At 62.6% G+C, this 1,274-nt stretch overlaps 1 protein-coding gene across 1 annotated transcript; it reads left to right on the forward strand.

The window, feature by feature from the left end:
• Positions 1–214: 214 nt before the first annotated feature.
• On the forward strand, positions 215–988 carry LOC127003632 (uncharacterized). Its single transcript, XM_050870540.1, has one exon. The coding sequence runs from the start codon at positions 215–217 to the stop codon at positions 986–988; it is 774 nt and encodes a 257-aa protein (XP_050726497.1).
• Positions 989–1,274: the final 286 nt, after the last annotated feature.

Raw genomic sequence — 1,274 nt, forward strand, 5'->3', positions numbered from 1 at the left:
CTCCTCCTCCTCCGTGCCTTCGCCGCCAGCCCGAAGCACAAGGCCCTCCCTGCAGAGAGGCCCATTTGACACTTCGATAGCGGAGAGACTGTCATCCTCAGGGACTGGCATTAGTTCCAGCGAGGAGGAGTCAAGTTCGTGGACACACATCGCGCAACAGACGGCCCGCCGCAGCCTGCAGGAGCGCGGCGTGCTGCTTCTCCACAGGCAGGACATGCAGGCCCTGGCGCGCCTGGAGGGGGAGTGGCTGGGTGCGGGCGGGTTCGGCTCGTGTTTTAAGGTTGTGGACCCCCTCAGAGGAAAACTCGTGGTAAAGACGATCTATGACAGCGCCTTGAGCGTCCTCCTCACCGAGGCGATAAATCTGCAGCAGCTGCAGGGCCCGGGCGTGCAGCGGCTGTTCGGGGCGTGTGTCGAGACCTGCCAGCTGGTCACCCACTACGCCGGGCACACCGCGGACCAATACTTCCAGGTCTGCCATCCGTTGGCGGACATAGCGAGCGTGTTCCTGCAGGTGACTCTCGCCCTTCAGGAAATTATCCGAAAAGGGTTCACCCACAACGACATCAAGGGCAGCAACGTCTGCGTGGCCACCCCAGGCACCGGCCCGGTGGCCACGGTCATCGACCTGGGCCTGGCAAGGCGCCTGGGCACGCGGGGCCTCTACGGCGGCGGCCTCAGCGTCATGCGGCTGCCCTGGGTGGCGCCGGAGATCGTGCGGGACAAGCGGCCGACGAGCGAGGCGAGTGACGCGTTCAGCCTGGCGGCGATGATGCAGCGAGTGTTGGGGCTCGCCAGGGGCTGCCCCTACCCCCCCACGCAGGCCGCCCTCGCGCTCTGGCTCCACGACGCCCTCAGCCCAGATCCCGAGGAGCGCCCCGCCCTGGAGGAACTGGTGGAGATGCTGGAGGTGCTCCTTGAGGCAGTCAAGTCGGCTCATCCTCCCCCAGCGAAAGGAACCTCGGGCCAGACGCGTAAGAGAAGATGAACAAGAGGACTCGCGACGACGCCTCGCGCCGCTCAGCTCGGCGCCCCCCCAAGGGGAGGCACGGCGACGGCCTTCCCTTCACCTATTACCAGATTCTTATCTTTTTGTCTTCAACAGAATCTATCTCATGTGTTTATGCATTTCCGTGGCAATCTGTGTACGTATGAACGTGTTGGTATGTCCGTGGATTTATTTATGACTTCACACTTCTATCAGGTCGCGGAGTTGTGGTCCTCGAATATCAGTGAACACCACCTCTCCACGGGAAAATGACAAGATTGCACAC

This window comes from Eriocheir sinensis, chromosome 25, assembly GCF_024679095.1.
Source record: "Eriocheir sinensis breed Jianghai 21 chromosome 25, ASM2467909v1, whole genome shotgun sequence".
Taxonomy (NCBI): Eukaryota; Metazoa; Arthropoda; class Malacostraca; order Decapoda; family Varunidae; genus Eriocheir; species Eriocheir sinensis.

Excerpts from the sequence above, each read along its gene's own strand:
- LOC127003632 (XM_050870540.1), top strand. The coding sequence starts at position 215 with ATGCAGGCCCTGGCGCGCCTGGAGGGGGAGTGGCTGGGTGCGGGCGGG.